Source organism: Papio anubis, chromosome 4 (assembly GCF_008728515.1).
Source record: "Papio anubis isolate 15944 chromosome 4, Panubis1.0, whole genome shotgun sequence".
NCBI classification, from domain to species: domain Eukaryota; kingdom Metazoa; phylum Chordata; class Mammalia; order Primates; family Cercopithecidae; genus Papio; species Papio anubis.
In genome coordinates this window covers 23,597,339-23,611,434 of record NC_044979.1, presented here as the reverse complement: position 1 = coordinate 23,611,434, position 14,096 = coordinate 23,597,339, and the positions used below count along the sequence as shown (strand labels likewise).

The window sequence follows — 14,096 nt, the reverse complement described above, 5'->3', positions numbered from 1 at the left end:
GTATGTTTTTCTCAACTTTATTTTACTTGGAGATAAAATTTGTATTATATAAATCCCTAATTAAAGTATTATAAAGTCAATTGGATATAAAAATCAATTGGATGTTTAAATTATTGTCATTGAAGTTGGGAAATAATTTGGCTGAAAAAGCTAAGCTATCACTGGGAACACTATGCCCTGTCTAGAAAGAGAAACTGTGTTTGTATTTTTTTGAGAAAATATTTTAGCTAAGATTCTTCTAGGTTTTATTAAAATTTGTATATGAAATTTTTAGTAGGGTTTTTAGGATTAGTGTCCACTTATTTTCTTATATGTGCTGATTGGATTGTGTTACATCATAGTATGAATCATAGTAGAACCACCGTGTTCTAACCTTGTTGTGTATCACCATAACAGTTTATTGTGGCTCTGATGTCATAGAGGAAGGGACATGGAAGAAGAAAAAGGGGGGAAAATGTAGTATTTAAAATTCTTTAGTCTGTTTCTACTACATATTCTGAGATATTTCCTTCAAATTTTATTAAAGTGTAAATTATGTATGTAAACTAATGTCCCGAAATAAGCTCTTAAAGCTTACTTTAACTACTTAAAGGAATTACGGCTTTCTGTGTTTTTCTTTTTGTTATTTTTTTTTTTCATGAGCCAGAGTTTCGCTCTTGTTGCTCAAGCTGGAGTGCAATGGTGCGATCTCGGCTCACTGCAACCTCTGCCTCCTGGGTTCAAGGGATTCTCCTGCCTCAGCCTCCCGAGTAGCTGGGATTACAGGCGTACGCCACCACGCCTGGCTAATTTTTTGTGTTTTTAGTAGAAACAGGGTTTCACCATGTTAGCCAGGCTGGTCTCAAACTTCTGACCTCGGGTGATCCATCTGCCTTGGCCTCCCAAAGTGCTGGGATTACAGGCATGAGCCGCCACGCCCAGCCAATTTTATTTTTAATTTAAATTGTTTTCCCAGGTTTACCAAGAATCTTTAAACTTCATTCCTTCCATAAAGTCATTATTATGACCTCACCCAGTGGAAGAGGAGGAATGAAGGATGCAAACTTTAAGGTTTCAGAATATTTGAAGTGTTGGGTGCATTGAGACCAGTAGCCGATAATAATCCTTTAATTTTCTTGTTTATTAAAGGTTAAAGACATATACTCAATCCCAAGTACTAAAATAGATGTAAAAAAATCTGGATTTGAAAACTGTTGGTTTTTTAAAGAGAAATATTTTTAAATTCTTATTTTAGGATGAGGATATGTTCATGAAATTTGTAAGTGAAGATTTTCATCGGTGTGCACTTTTAACAGGTTTGAACCTATTCATATAGTTTTTGTTTAGTATAAAACCTTGAGTGGATAAAAAAGATGAGGAAACTAAAAAGTCAGATTGAATAATACAGGGAATGATTATTCTAGTAGATTGTGAAAGAGAAATGTATCCACTTGCAGAATTCAAACTTTTCAGGTTTGTTTTACGTAAACCTATTTTATATTAGAATATAATAAATGAAAGTGGTGATTATCTTATATTTAACATAAGGATTTACCTTGTCATTTCTTTAATTGTATTAAGTATATGACTCCAGTTATAAAGGACAGATTATGTTAGAAGTACATCTTCATTTAAACAAAGTATATTGTCTAAAGAGTCTCCTTAATAAAGTCATTCATTTGCAACTGAACATGTGTGTGGGCATCTTGATGTATACTTAATTTTTAAAGATTTATACTTAGAGTTGTACTTTCAAATGCTAAAATATCTCTACTCAGTATTTACATATGTATCACAAGTACTCTGAAATTGAAGTTAAGGCCTTTACCTTTTTTTTCTTTTGTCTTTTACCACCATCCTAAAATAAATCTTCCTGTTTGAAATAACCACCATTCTCAGTTTGGTGTGTATCATTCTAGAACTTCTTCTTTGCATTACACATATCTATACCCATAGGCATAGAAATTTTATAGTATTGTTTTGTGGACTTTTCCCTGCTACCCTTTTCTGTTTTTTAAATTTTGCCAACCTATTAGGAGACAGGGGATAACTCACTCCTTTAACTAGCATTTCTGGGATTGCTAGAGAAATAGAGAATTACTTCTACAGGCTTATTATCTACTCATATTCTTAGTTGATATGAATTGCCCATTTATAGTAATCCCTTTATGTTGCTTCCTTTGTTTAGAACATTACCAAAAGCAAGATGTAAAACATTTAATCACCCCTAAGTGTTCCTGTGTCTCTGCAGTAGATCCTCTCCTTCCAGGCTTCACTCCTGGCTCCAGACAACCAGTGATTTGCATCCCCCGCCCCACCCGCCCATATTTGGCTTCTCTAGAATTTCACAAAACAGAATCATACATTTTGTGTTTTCTGTCTTCTTTCATTTAGCATAATACTCTTGAGATTTATCCATGTTGTTGCATATATCAGTAGTTCCTTTTTATTGTTGAGAGGTATTCCATTATGTGAATAGACCACAATTTCTCCATTTAGCCATCCATTCATGCACAAATTGTTTCCAGCTTGGGGCTGTAATGAATAAAGCTCCTGTGAATATTTTTGTACAAGTCCTTGTGTGAACATGTTTTTATTTCTCATGGGTAAATCCCTAGGAATAGTATTGCTGGGTTATATGCTAAATATATACTATATGAGAAACTGTGAATCTGTTTTCAAAAGTGGCTATATCCCTTTGCATTCCCAGCAATGTGTTATTTCTTCACCAAGAATTCTTATGTTTTAATTCAGTACAAGTGTGTGTTTCCCTTACCTCGTGGAGCAAAATTGTAATGACTCCTTTAAACTTCTTGTCTGATTGTTTTAACATCTGGGTTATCTTGTTGTTAACATTTGTTGATTGCCTTTTGCCCTGAGAACTGGTCCTGTTCCTGGTTTTCCGTTGTTCATGCTATGTTGTGTAGATTCTGGGTCAATGTATTTCTTCTAGCAGGCAATCAATCCAGTTAGGTTTAAACAGTAAGTTCTGGCACCCCTTCTGTGGATAATAATTCAGATCTGATTTCTCATCTCTAAGCCTTTGCTATGCTGATTTTTTCCCATGCCAGTGTAGTTCAGGAGTTTTGAGACTTTTATAGATGGTTCAAAGCCCTGTTTAGTTCTCTTAAGTTTTCCTTATATTGGTTTGAGACTATCTTGCACATGTGTAATTCAGGGGTTAAGCTGAGACATTTGTGTGTGGGTTGGGAGGGTGGTTAAAGTTTCAGTTAAGTTTTCATAGTCTCTGAGAGTGTGTCTGCTTTCATAGCTCAGGGATTAGCCCAATTCTGTGGGCTCATACACAGGATTAGGAGATACCTTTCTCTGGTTCCTTTCTTCCCTTCAGGTTCCTTCCACACTGTAAGGACCCCTTTTCCTGGTTCTTCTGTTAAGATTAAGACTGGTTTTCTGATTTGGAGAAGGAATTTTTTTTTTATTTTATTGTGTGTGTACATATTGTCATTTCTTAGTCATTCAGAATTTCTCAACCTCTACACTACTGACAACCCCACCACATTCTCCCATGACATCCTGTATATGCCTGCGTGATTGCCCTTGCCATATCATATAACCTAACCCTTCCTTCCTTCTCTCTGTACTGAGAATGCCTTGATCTCAGAGACTGTCTTATCAATGTTTGTATCTCTTCCCAGCACTGGTTCTGGCACATAGTAGGTAATCACTAAATAGGATATTATCATTGTTAGGGTGGTGTGACTAAATTATTCGGCTCAAGAGAAAAAGAAAAGACTACTCTCAAGCATTTTGGAATCAAGCATTTTGGAATCAAACATTTATAATAAAAATAACCCCAAACTTTAGTAAATGGAAAAAAAAGGACTGAGTTTCTATTTGAGATTTAGCCATTTGCACCACTGCACCGCACTGCTCTGTTCAGCACGCTAGAGCAAACATTCATTCAGCACACTAGAGCAAACAAGGGTCTGGATTCACCTTCCTGTGGGAGTGCTTCTCTAAGTTTTAACTCTACAGTCTGCTCTTGTTTACTTTTCAAATTCTTCTGATAGTTATGTTTTTGTATTTTATCTAGAATTTAGTTGTAATTAGTGAGAGAGAAGCCTTGTATAAAGACTTATGTTGCCACAGCAGGACTAGAACTCTTGTTCATTAACTTTTGATTGAATGACAAACTTGCAAATTTTACATGTGGTTGCTGGATTTTGTTGTATTCAGTTAAAGAATGTTGAACTTTGTCCTGATAAGCAGTTGTTTTGCTTGTGGATCAGTTTCATTACTTTGAGGCTTGCCTTTCAGCTTTGTTAGAGTGTGTCCAGCCAGAACAGTCTTTACTCCAGGGCTGAGTTCATTATTTAGGCGTCAGCTCACGTTACCTCTTTAGAGAAATCTTGCCTGACCACCCTATCTAAAATAGCATTCTCACTTCCACTTTCCTGTTTCTAATCTTCATTTATATTTCTGTGTTTTATTTTTGTAGCATTTGTCATCACTGAAATTATCTTGTTTTCCTACTTATATATGCCCTGCTACAGTTTAAGCTCATGATGGCAGGGACACTGTTTTTTTCACTCTGTATGGCAATTGTCTGTTTATAGTTTTTAGCACATAGTAGATGCATTATAAGTATCTGTTGGATGAATGAGTCTATAGAACAATCCTGATAAGTAGAGCTAGGGCAGGTGATATTATTAGTTATTGACCTGTAAGATTTATGTTCAAAGAGGCTGCCTTGCCCAAACAAAGTCATACCAAAAAAAGTGATAAAAGGGAAGGAATCCAGTTATCTGAGCTCTAGTCCAGTTGCTGTATCAGCTGTTGTACAAAAATAACCAAAAACTACGTCTCGGCAAAAAGCCACATTTCAGAGGTGAAAGAGCAAGAGGAGTCAGTGAGACAAATGGAAAACCAAATATGTAGAAGGGAGGGGGAAATCCAGGAAATGTGTCATAAGAGAAGTACGCTTAAGGAGGGGTGATCATCAACGTCAAACTGATGCCGTACAGTATCACACCAATATACCAGACCACTGCATGGCCTTCTTGGTGTGGCCCCATACTAGCCTATATGAATTGTGTTCCTGGCATTGTATCACACAGTAGCTCTAGAAGGAAAACTGAGAAAAAGTTGTGACTCAGTTCACCAGCAAACCTTGAGAATACAGTTCCAGTAAGTAGTGAGGAATTATAGTTCATCACTGTATTTAACTCATTAGACATTTAGATGATTTGCTAGAAGAGCTACAAGAAACAAATGTTTTTAAAGTAGTAGTGAGCTTTTAGAATAAATTAATAGTATAAAGGTCAACTAGTTTTTGGCTATTGTGAAGCTCAATCATCACAAAATTTCATTAGTACTTTTATAAAAAGTGCCATGAATTATAAAACATTTGTAATGATACCCACACATTGAGTAGTGTTGAAAGGAAAAAAGGAACTATATAAAAATTACAGGAGTTGGTATTTTTCTTCTTCCCACTCATGATTGTGTTTGAATCTTTTTCTCAGCTGACTCTTTTGGTGATCCCTTCTTCCCCCGGACTACACAGATACTATTAGAATATCAGCTAGGGAGATGGGTGCCACGTCTTCGGGAACCACGGGATTTATATGGTGTCTCTTCTTCTGGTCCACTGAGTCCAACACGGTGGCCATACCATTGTGAAGTCATCGATGAAAAAGTCCAGCATATTGGTATGTTTTTAGCAGTTTGGGCGATTCAGATATTAGCAAACTTACTTTGCCAACCTTGATTTTAATGAGGAGACTCATAATGTTAGAAAACAGTACATTCCAACAGAAATATAACATGAGCCACATATGTAATTTTAAATTTGCTTGTAGCCACATTTAAAACGGCAAAAAGAAAATGAAATTAACTTTAAAAATGTATTTTATTTAACCCAAATATATCCAAAATATTTCATTCTTTTTGTACAAAGTCTTCGGAATCTGGTGTGCATTTGTCTTTACAGACGTTTGAATTGAGATCAGCCACATTTCAAGTGTTCAGTAGCCACATGGGCTTAAATGGAGGCACTTACAGCATTTGCTTGGCTCCTGAAGCTTTAGCAATTCTAAACAATTGCAAAGGGCATGACAGTGTCCCAGGCACAAACTCATACACAGAATGAAGGCATAGATGGAGGCTATGCCAGAATGGCTGTGAGCTGTAGTCCTGCTCTTTGTGGCTCCCTGTCTCTTTCTCATTTCCTCCTTGTATGTCTGTCTTCTTCTTAGTGTATCTTTATCTTCTTTTACCTCTTTCTGCCTTTTTCCTTTTTTCCATTTCTTTTCCTGTTTCATTTTCTCTTTCTGCTCCTTTGTCTTTTACCCACTTTCTGCTTTTTCCTTTAATGGATGTTTATGAAACTGAAGAGTGTATATTTTAGTATATATATATTTTTAATGTTTTTGTATGTGTCCATTCCCAAATTCAGTTTTTGCTTTCCTAGGTAAAGCTTATAGTCTTATCTCTCCAATCTATGCACAGGTATGACAGAAACATCCCATTGTTCACCATCTTTTCACTGCCACAACTCTCCACCTTTTGTTGACTGAGGCATTTATTGCCAGGTAGAGATCTTAAAGACATTCATTGGTGAATAAAAAAAAATTACACATACACACTTTTTATAACTATACTTATTACAGTGCCTACTAGGAGTTCTTAAAAACTAAATTTTCTTCATATATCATCTGGCATATAGATAGATAGATATGGGGAGAAAGGAGAGGGGTGGAGAGAGAGAAAGAACACTGGTTTTTGTTCATGGAGGACAAAGTTAATTTTCTTCAAGAATTCCAAAGTTATAACATAAACATATTAAAACATATTAAAGAATTAAAACATATTAAAGGGTTAAAAACATATTAAAGAATTCATGCTTAATAGTACTAAACAGAATCACTTATTCGTACCGATCTCTTCAAAGCTGGGTATATATTTATCTTCTTTAGTATAGGACATCTCTCTCCCTTTTTCTCCTTTCAGTCCTTCTACCATCATCCCCACCTCTCCTCTGTTACCACCCCCTCCAACCTCATTTTTTCTACAGCACCAGGGCAGGAAATAAAAAAGTCAAGCAGAGAAAACACTGCCATGCTACTGAATTTGAACCTTCCACCAAGCCTTTCTTTTTGTACTTTGGTTCTTTTTCCCAGCCTCCTCATGACATATCTGTGGCAGAGAGAATGGATAAGGAGCAATAAAGGAAAATCCCTATGCTCTTACTGTGACTTCTGCCTGATTTCTCTCCGGTAGCAGTGATGAGAGAATGAGAGCAGAAGAGACCCAAAAGGAAGAGGAAAGCAAGATCCCATTGGGCCACTGCTTCCCAGTGTCACTTCCAGCCCCATGTGCTCATTCCACTCAACTCTGTTCCACCTCATCTAACTAGAAAACCCTTCTTGCCACACCTTTCTGTTCCTTAAATTTCCTAGCCCTCACTTTCAGCCGTCATGTTTGCCCTCAGTCGCAGGAGTCACCATCAGCAGCTCAGAGCTGGGAGAGGTTCTGTTTTCTTTGGTTGCTTGGTAATCCCCCACTGTTACTGCTGAGGTTCTTTCAGATGAGGGCAGCTGTGTTTCTGGCCTCTTCTATTGAAATTTTAAATATAGTTTCTAACCAAAATATTGTTATAAGAGTGGTTAGAGTTTGTGGTGCCATCTTTCAGATATCTTATATAATAAATAGGCTTTGGGCTCTGTGAACCCAGCCTCCACCCTGGTGAAGGTGCAGTCACCACACAGTACAGGTGCAGATGCAGCCTCTCTCAGCATACATTTCCCAAGATCCCCAGAGTCATGTCACACAGCTACTAGTGACACTGTCTGTGCAAGGTAGAGTCATGCTGGATAAAAGTTTTATTTTGGGCTATGCCACTGCTCTTTTATTTTCAGTCTGTGTCCCTGAAATTTTTGCAAGCTCCGCTGGTCCTCAAGCCAACTGGAACACCCAATACATCTTTGTGTAGGAAGACTCATAATCTTCACCCACATTTGTCCTTGATGGCTTTTTCCACTTTGCTTGCTAGCATTTCAGAAAGTTTACTTCCCACAGTCTTACATGTTGCCCTAGACCTTGCTTTTGTCACTTGACTATTGCAAAGATTTTACAAATTTGGATATTTGAAAGGACTTACAACACTTCACAGAGCATTCTTCCGTGTGGCTTTTATTTAAAGGCAAAGGATAGGTGCAGCAAGAGAAAGATACTATGGCAAGCATTGGGGCTCAGGTGCAAGCTTTCCAGGGACCTTATTCACACAGACTGCCTGTCATCAGATTGAAACACCAAGATCTATGTGATGCATCTTAGCTTCAGAAAACCTCAAGGCAAAAGTTCCCATCTGGGTTTTTAGGCCCTTGTAGTCATGACATCAAGCCAGGCTGTCTTCCTGATTCTGCCAAATGAAAACCATCAGTAAACAAACTGGCCATGCGGGGTTTTCGGGGGCAGTTTCAGACAGTAAACAGCACATCATTAATCTTACTGTTCTTATCTTGGCCAAGAGTCAAAGCTGGACAGCCAGAATTCCCCAGAGGTAAAAATAGAGCTTTTCCAGTCCAGCTATAAATTAACTCTGTCTTACACAGCCATATATCTTGAAAGTATTTCCATATCAGTTTATATATATTAATCTCCTTTTTTATAAACTGGTACATCAGATTTCATTAAATGGATGAATCAGAATTTCTTTAACTGGTACCTTATTAATGAATTTAAGGGGTTTCCAGTCATTGGCTCTGACAAACAGAACTGCATAAATATCCTTTTATGTGTGGCCTAATGCATATATACATACATATTTTAGGGGTATTTTGCTAGAATTTCTGGTATAAGGATACTGTCAAATTTTCCTCCAAAAAAAGTTGCATCAATTTATAGTCATAAAAGCAAATAGTTTATGAGTATGGTCAGGGGTCCTCAAGATGACTCATATTCAACGATTTGCTTCAAGGACTCACAGAACTCAAGAGAAGCCATTATACTCATGGTTATGGTTTATTACACTGAAAAGATACAGATTAAAATCAGCAAAGGTAATAATGGCATATAGCAGCGGTCCCCAACCTTTTTGGCACCAGGGACCAGTTTCGGGGAAGACAATTTTTTCACAGATGTTGGGGGATGGTTTTGGAATGAAATTGTTCCACCTCAGAGTATCAGGCATTAGATTCTCATGAGGAGCACACAGCCTAGATCCCTTGCATGCACAGTTCAAGGGATCTTGTTCAAGGGATCTTGAACTGTTGCTGCTGAACTGATAGGACCAGTGCTGGTCCATGGCCTCAGGGTTGGGGACCCTTGCTATGCGGCAGAGTCCAGGTGAGACCAAGCACAAGCTTCCAGTTGTTCTCTCCCTGTGGAGTCTTAGGAACAGCACTTAATTCTCCCAGCCATAATGTGAGATAATATGAAGTGCTGCTAATCAGGGATGCTCATCTAGCTTTGATGTCACTGGTTTCTATTGCAGGTTGGTTATATTTACATTCAGTGCCCACATGGCTGACCTTAGTTACTTAGTCTCTGGCCTTTCCAGGGGTCAAAATTGATACTGTGTGTCCAAGCCCTCTACCACCACCACCACAATAAATCAGTTGTTAGCATAAACTATCTGACATAGCCCAAGGTCCCAGGTAGACAAAGATACTCTTATGAGGCAAGGTATTCCAAGGCATCAGAGGTTATCTCCCAAGAGTTTAGCAAGGTCCAAACCTTTACAATGTGCAGGGTTTGGACAACCAAGACCTGCTGAGTTAATCATTTATGCACAGGCTACTCACTGTCCCTTGGCCTAGGCTGTCTTAACAGAGAGCCTAGTTTGTATAATATGATTATCTCCTATTTTAATATTCTACTATTTATACCTTTTGACAAACTTCTGCATAATTACTCAGCATAGAAATTAACTCATAATTAAGTAGATCCAGTTCTTAGCCCATTTTTCATTGATACTACATACCAAGGAGGCTGTGATTCAATTTTCCAATACATTTGATCATCATCATTTGACTTACTTACATAAGGGAGAGGAATCATTCCAGCAGTACCGATGTTAGACTGTATCTGCAGTATTGTAGTAGATGTAACCTGAAAAATAAGAATCAAGAGATAATGGCCCGTTACCTCTGTCATGAACAATTAATTGGTCCAGTTCATCATTATATCATATGACCAGAATGCCTCCCAGAGCAATGCCACTCAAGTTTGCAGGCTTCCATTCAACCTTTTCAGCTTCTAAGAGCAAGGTTGGTCTTAGAAAACTGACTTCACCTTTTTGGGCATCTAGTATAATTAAGCTAAGAGACTACAGTCTCTTGCTCCAAGCCTCTCTCAAAGCACCAGTGTAATACTAGATTTTCCTCATTACCTAATTCATTTATTTATTCCTGTGCCTTGGCTATTTCTCCTATTTTTCACTTGTCATAATTTTTTACCCAAACATTTTCACCTTTGGAAGAGTTGTTAGGCTTATCCACTGTGCTGGTCTAGATTGCCAGCAGTAATACCAGTCTAGCTCATGCCTCCCTTCAGCTCATTCCATTTTATTTAGAGTAAGAATATACAGGTATAGAACTAGTGGGCTATCTTGACCACCAAGAAATACAGCTCCATTCACTGTCAATCCGAATTTTGCCAGATGGGGTGAAGATACAGTCCACCCCATTAGGCCCATAGCAATTCTGACATAAAGGTTGAAAGGTAGGTTTCTTGCTTAGGAATGATTCCTGTTTCTAGCACCTGCAGTCTCCAACCACTGCCCCAGGTTGGAAAAAAGAAAAGTTGAGGTGACCTGAGAAATCACTTTGTTGTTTGTACCAGTGTACTCCTCCATCCCTTCTTCTCCAGATCCACCATAAAAGTAAAAGAATTTGTCATGTGGGGACCCGCTCTTGTCCCCCTCATGTTGAATGTGCATACACACTCATGAAGGTATATATGTCAGCCTTTCCTGCCTTTATCACCCCCCATTTTAGACCAAAAAAAAATGTTTCAATTACCTTTTCCAATTCTCTAGTAAACCACTATTCCATTTTGATGTGATATCTTTTTGCCCATCATTAGACATTATGGGCTGTAAAGTGTGTTTCTTGGTCTGAAGAAATATAACTCGATGGTCCAAATTGCCACAGTATCTTCTGTTTCAGTCCTTTTATAGTATTTTAAGCATTTGTATCCATCTGTCTCTGGGGGTGCAAAGCCTAGTCCAGAGTAAACGTCTAGTCCTATCAGGATCCTTTTATAGTCTGGGGGCTACCACAGAATTCTGATGTAGTTACTTGTCAGTTGTGTGTGCCACCTTCTCCCCAGGAAATCTGCCCATAGCCACCTGCGGTCTCTCTCTCTCTTGCAGTATTTATTTATATTTTGTGCCTCAGAGGGAAAAAGAGAAATATGCCAACAATCAGCCCATGCCTACATTTCTACACCTTTCCCATTCCCATTTATTTCATGGACCTACATGCCCACCTTAAGTAAGCACACCAAGTTTTCCACTTAGTGGGTCCAGTCATCATCTGATCCTGGAAGAGTGTTCTTCTGGTAGGCATTGACATGTCCTACTTTAATGTGCCCCTAATTCCCATGGTGATTTCCATAGGATAGTGCCCCACATGGGGCATCTAATAGACTAGTTTTTCATTGCCCATTTATTTGACCATGTGGCCAGCCATTAGCACACCCAGACTTTGATTATTTTTAAATGGAACTTTTATACTTGTTCAGTGTTTTCATCACTGCACGGACAGCATATAGTTCAGCCTGAGCAGACTGTTCTTACTTTCTTCAATCAAAACTTTTCCATCATCTGATGTAGTACAGTAGTCTTCCAAACAGGATGTTGACCATCCACCTTGGAACTGCCATCAGTCAACCTAGTAGCTCTCTTTCAATAGAGAGCTGTTCATAGGGTGCTGCCCAGGTGGCCATAGGATATGGTGGCTCCTCAGCTGATTTCAAAGTAGGCTCCAGTGGAAAAGAGACCTCCTGCACATGAACAGAATGAGTACCTCCTTGCATTGTCCCAGTAACATTGTCCTGTATAAACCGTTTCCATTTATTATGGAGCCCTTCTGGGCACTACCTTATTAGAGTGTTTCTCTCACATCACTTAAGGCATTATGGGCATTTCAGCTTTCATGGTTATATGTCCTTCAGTATAATGGTTAATTAATTTTATGTATCAGCTTGACTTGACCATGGGATGCCCAGGTAGCTGGTAAAACATTATTTCTGGATGTCCCTCTGAGGGTGTTTCTGGAATAGATTAGCATTTGAATTGGTAGATTCAGGAAAGAAGATCCACCATCACCAGTGTAAGGAGGTGGGGCATCATCCAATCTATTGAGGGCCTGCCTGAATAGAACAAAAGGATGGAGGAAGGGTGAATTCTCTTCTTGAACTGGGATATTCATCATCTGCCCCCAGACATCAGAGCTTCTAGTCCTCAGGCTTTTGGACTTGGACTGAATTACACCACCAGCCTTCCTAGTTCTACAGCTTGCACACAGCAGATTATGAGACTTCTCAATCTCCATAATTCTGTGACAATGTGCATACACATATGTGTATATTCACTGATATAATTCGTATAATACACACAAACACACACACACAGTCTACTGGTCTATTTTTTCTGAAGAACCCTAATACATTCAGTCACGGGCATTTTCAACTAATGTCCAATAGCAAGTTAGTAATTTGTTCTCAATTTAGCTGTATATCTTATAGCTGCATCTGAAAATTTTCTGGTCCAAATTCTGGTAGTCACTGCTGGATGGTGCTCACAGGCTTTTTCCATAGCCCCATTCTCTGGTCCATACAGGGCTACTGTAGAGAAAATGTGTTGGTACCAGCAGCCCAGTTTTTAACACATCATTGATTAAAGGTGTAATCTATTTTTGTGCACCAGGTATTCTATACTATTTCCAACTAAAATCTGTGGGCTTGGACAGTTCTGTAGGTTCCCATTTAGCAGGTATACTGGATAAAGGGCAAATTTACATGCCTTTGGTTTTACAATATAAGGTAGGGAAGTGTTGCCCAATCAGATATAAAATCCATCCCAATACATTCAGGTAAAGGAGATACATCCAGTTCACATGAAGTCCATTTAGGTATTTCAGTTTTAATCTCAACTTTCACCTTAATTTCATCAACCATTTCATGGCTAAGTCCTCCCAACCTAACTGTAATCTACATTAGGATTTCACCCAACAGATTTTGGAACCTCAGTGCATTGGTCTGCCATGTCAGAGTCCCAGAAAAGCTTATTCTCCACCCCCTGTCCATTTTAACCACACGTGCATATAGCCCATGTCCCCAAACAAGGATCAGACTAAAGGACTCTGACCCTTTTCATCAGTCCTTATCCATATTAGATTGTGAGACAATTGCCACGGATGATTTGAGGTAACATTTTTCATTGTCCTTTTTGCCTTTCAGCTTTGTTAATTCCTCCAGACTAAGGTAAATAGAACAGATTTGTTTAAAGCTCTTCAAAGTTGGGGTATGCCAGGAGCTCCTATTGGTCTATGTAATCTCCAGTAGTGCTTCATTAAGCCTTTGATCCCATCAGTGTTCAACCTGCGGGATGAGTCCCTTGATTCTTCCTTTTGTCTTTCCCTGTTCTTTCATGACTCATATTATTTTAGCTGTCAGTTTTTTCAGCATGTTATTTGTCCCTTTGTTGGAAACCCTGAAGCTAGTGTCTGTAACTTGGACCAGCTGAAATTCAAGCTTGGCCCAGCATCAGGATTTGCCTCAACACTTTACTGTCATTTTAGCTATTACACATAATAACTGAGAGATTGTATATTTAGCTTGTTTCTTGTCATTTTGCCTTTCCTTATGCATCTAGTGAGCCAACTCTTTAGGAGTTAGATTTATCATTTCTAAATTCCAGTGGTGACTTTTACTTCTAGTAACTGGTTGCAACACAGCTGCTACTTAACACCATGGGTGGCCCAGTGGCCATACAGAATCAAAGTTTTGTCAACTCCTACCCTCTTATCCTTCCTTTTCCCAAACCATTCTTTCACCACATTTCAGTGAGTCAGGGTGTTCTAGTGAATCCCACTTCCGATGTCACCTGTGATCAGGAGTCCCCAAGACCACCCCAAGGTTCAATGATT

The 14,096-nt window shown here is 38.6% G+C and overlaps 2 protein-coding genes across 21 annotated transcripts in view; one reads left to right on the top strand and one right to left on the bottom strand.

Moving 5' to 3' along the window:
• Positions 1–14,096, top strand: part of AGBL3 (ATP/GTP binding protein like 3) — a 148,624-nt gene that overhangs the window by 1,498 nt on the left and 133,030 nt on the right. For 17 of the 20 annotated variants that reach the window (XM_021936293.2, XM_021936288.2, XM_021936286.2 and 14 more), the window contains exons 3-4: positions 1,235–1,295; positions 5,466–5,651. The exons of 2 other annotated variants lie outside the window; for them this stretch is intronic. In XM_021936293.2, the coding sequence (XP_021791985.2) occupies positions 1,235–1,295; positions 5,466–5,651 (247 nt within the window). Of the gene's footprint in view, positions 1–1,234; positions 1,296–5,465; positions 5,652–7,121; positions 9,083–14,096 lie in introns of those variants that run through there. One more of the 20 variants, XM_031665911.1, reaches the window with a different exon arrangement.
• The window catches only part of CYREN (cell cycle regulator of NHEJ), a 163,179-nt gene continuing 157,370 nt past the window's right edge, over positions 8,288–14,096 (bottom strand). The window contains exons 3-4 of the transcript XR_004183421.1: positions 9,985–10,053; positions 8,288–8,362 (exon numbers count right to left, since the gene is read on the bottom strand). The gene's annotated coding sequence lies outside the window, so the exon portion shown is untranslated. The remainder of the gene's footprint in view (positions 8,363–9,984; positions 10,054–14,096) is intronic.